Source organism: Glycine max, chromosome 9 (genome assembly GCF_000004515.6).
Source record: "Glycine max cultivar Williams 82 chromosome 9, Glycine_max_v4.0, whole genome shotgun sequence".
In the NCBI taxonomy this organism is placed as follows: domain Eukaryota; kingdom Viridiplantae; phylum Streptophyta; class Magnoliopsida; order Fabales; family Fabaceae; genus Glycine; species Glycine max.
In genome coordinates, this window is record NC_038245.2 from 4,856,325 (window position 1) to 4,858,044 (window position 1,720).

The window sequence follows — 1,720 nt, forward strand, 5'->3', positions numbered from 1 at the left end:
AGAATAAAACAATTTTATGTTTATTACTACTAGGTTGTACTACTCCAAAGTCAAAAAGTAGTTGTGTTCATTTAATTGAGATATTCAATGAGCTTTAATTTGAGAATAAAATAATTGTTATATTAAGTCTCATAAATGAAAATAATATATTTAAACTTATATAATATAAATTATATTTTTTTTGCACCAACGGATGTGAAAAATTAAATGCCTAAAAAGCATACATTCTAGTGGTATCACAACCTTTACTTTACTATTTTCGGTGGTGTATCCTAAACCACATCCCAAGTAAAAATAAAACCACTACTCACATCATCGAAGTTGAAAAATGTACCACATTTGTTGCTATATAATGAACATCTCTCCCTCAACCTTTCATCCATCCACATCAAAACACAAGCAAATCCATATCCTAGAAATTAAGCTCATTGAGAAACATAAACTATCTTGACAAAATGAAAAAAGTTTTCGTAGCATTCTTAGCTCTGCAAGTTGTGTTAGTCCTTACAATTATGGCTGCAGATCCAGCAGGGAAGGGCTACGATTGTGAAAAGGCAAAAAGGTCACTAAAGTCTTGCATGGAATACCTCACTGGTAATGTTGATAGCCCTTCAGCTGCATGTTGCAATGGTGTCAAGGAATTGAAAGCATCAGCACCAACAAAAGATGAAAAAATTGCTGAATGTCAGTGCATTGAAGAAGCACTAACTCCCATTCCTAACTTCAAGCAAGACAGAGCCATTGCACTTCCTAAGGAATGTGGTGTTGATGCGGGCTTTCCCATCCCCAAGAACTTCACTTGTAGCAGGTAAACCTTTTTTTTTTTTACTTTTTCGTTAAATTATCAAGGATTTATTATCTTTTTAGTGCTTTAAATTTTTTATTTTTTATTTTTTGGTTCTTAAACATTTTTCATCAGTTTTTAATTTTTTAACTTTTTGATCATTACTTTTATTTCCTTAACTTTTTTTCCATCAGTAATTTTTATCTTTACGATATTAAAAGTAAGAACGGAAAAAAATTAAAAGAACAAAAGGAAGAAAAAAAAATAAGAGATTAAAAATTAATTTAAAAAATTTAAAGACCTAAAAATGTAAATTTTAAAAAGTTTAGGGTGCAACCAGATATAATTTAAAAAAATATAAGTATTAATAGCCATCATTATTTTATTTTCATTGATATTGTTTTTTTTTTACAGCATATCTTGAGGAAAAGCAGAGGAGGAAATAGTCCGATTAACAGAATGGATGCTTGCAAGTTGCTTTCATGTAAAAAAATAAAATAGTTTGTTGAATTTATGAGGAACAAGCATTTAATGATTAATGATTATTTCCATATTTTGTTGTGGTTAATTAAGATGAATAAGTTGTATTTAATGCTTGATATTAAGGACTCACCAGCCTAAATAAATTAGTTAAAAGTGAAATCATGCAAAAATAAGTTATCATCTCATGATAACGAAATATTAAAAGCTTAAAAACTCTACCTTTCTTATGGCAAGTTGGCAACCTAACTAAAAACATAATCAAGCAAGTTAGTTTTAAGGAGATGGGTGCGGTAGTTTTGGAATAGAAAAGGAAATGGGTCGAGATAATTTCAAAACAAAATCAATTATAAACTAAAAGAAAGTAGGTGGGGGGTACTCGTGGAAATATGTTTTTGGTGAGTAAATAATGGAAAAAATAATAGCCCCTTTTATTTGGCCTTAAATTAACATGTC

General features: G+C 29.4%; 1 protein-coding gene across 1 annotated transcript; it reads left to right on the forward strand.

Moving 5' to 3' along the window:
• The first annotated feature begins 368 nt into the window (after positions 1–368).
• Positions 369–1,337, forward strand: LOC100804451 (non-specific lipid-transfer protein A). Its single transcript, XM_003533667.4, has 2 exons — positions 369–808; positions 1,199–1,337. Exons 1-2 carry the CDS (start codon positions 456–458, stop codon positions 1,206–1,208), a joined length of 363 nt encoding a protein of 120 aa, XP_003533715.1. The 5' UTR covers positions 369–455; the 3' UTR covers positions 1,209–1,337.
• Positions 1,338–1,720: the final 383 nt, after the last annotated feature.